Source organism: Leptonychotes weddellii, chromosome 7, assembly GCF_054177405.1.
Source record: "Leptonychotes weddellii isolate Sample4059 chromosome 7, ASM5417740v2, whole genome shotgun sequence".
In the NCBI taxonomy this organism is placed as follows: Eukaryota; Metazoa; Chordata; class Mammalia; order Carnivora; family Phocidae; genus Leptonychotes; species Leptonychotes weddellii.
In genome coordinates, this window is record NC_138375.1 from 105,770,520 (window position 1) to 105,771,386 (window position 867).

The 867-nt window shown below is 40.8% G+C and overlaps 1 protein-coding gene across 1 annotated transcript in view; it reads right to left on the reverse strand.

Annotated features, from left to right (window-relative positions):
• LOC102728609 (meiotic nuclear division protein 1 homolog) overlaps positions 1-604 on the reverse strand; it is a 1,296-nt gene extending 692 nt beyond the window's left edge. The window contains exon 1 of the mRNA XM_081825757.1: positions 1-604. Coding sequence (XP_081681883.1) covers positions 1-558 — 558 coding nt within the window. The 5' untranslated portion in view covers positions 559-604.
• Positions 605-867: the final 263 nt, after the last annotated feature.

An 867-nucleotide genomic window follows, 5' to 3' on the forward strand; every position in this document is an offset into this window, starting at 1 on the left:
GAACCCAAATTTTCTTTTGGCCCAAGATTTTATTGCAAATATATTATCAGTCCATCTGTTAGCAGCTTCTTTGGCTACTTTATTTGCTTGACGTATTTCTTCCACAACTTGTGGGTCACATTCTTTGTACTTTTCTACTTCTGCCTTTAGCTGTTCCCTTTGGTCTCGAAGTGAAGAAAGTTCTTTTGCTAGCATGGTTCGCTCTTCCGTTTCATGTCGGCCAATTTTAGCTTTCTCAATGCTTTTCTGTAGATTTGTGTGCTTTTGGTTTCCCTCAGATAACTGAGATTCCAGAACCTCCAACTTGCGTTTCCTTGCATGAAGAGCTTTACTTGGAAAAGCCCAGTAATAATTAGATGTTCCAATCCTCTCACAGTCAACCATACCATCATCAACTAAGCTTTGAAGGACTTCTTTCACTGACATAGCAGTAATGCCTTTCTCTTTGGGAGCAATCTTCTCCATGTCTTTTAGTTGGAACACATCTTTCGTCTCAAAAAATATTTCCATCATGCGGGCTCTCTTCTCCTCTGCACTCAGTCCTTTTTTCTTTGACATGACGCTGGCGGCGGGTCTTCCGGCGGCCGGGCCTGCGCGCGAGGCGAGGGGCCAGACCAACAACATTTTTCACAGAGCTAGAACAAACAAACAAAATTTGCATGTAACCACAAAACACCCCAAAAAGCTAAAGTAACCTAAGCTGGAGGAATCACAATTCTAGACTTCAAGTTATATTACAAAGTTGTAATAATAATAACAGTATGGTATTGGCACCAAAATAGACACATAGATCAAGGGAGTAGAAAACCCAGAAATGAACCCACAATTATGTCAATTAATCTTTGACAAAGTAGGAAAGAACGTCCA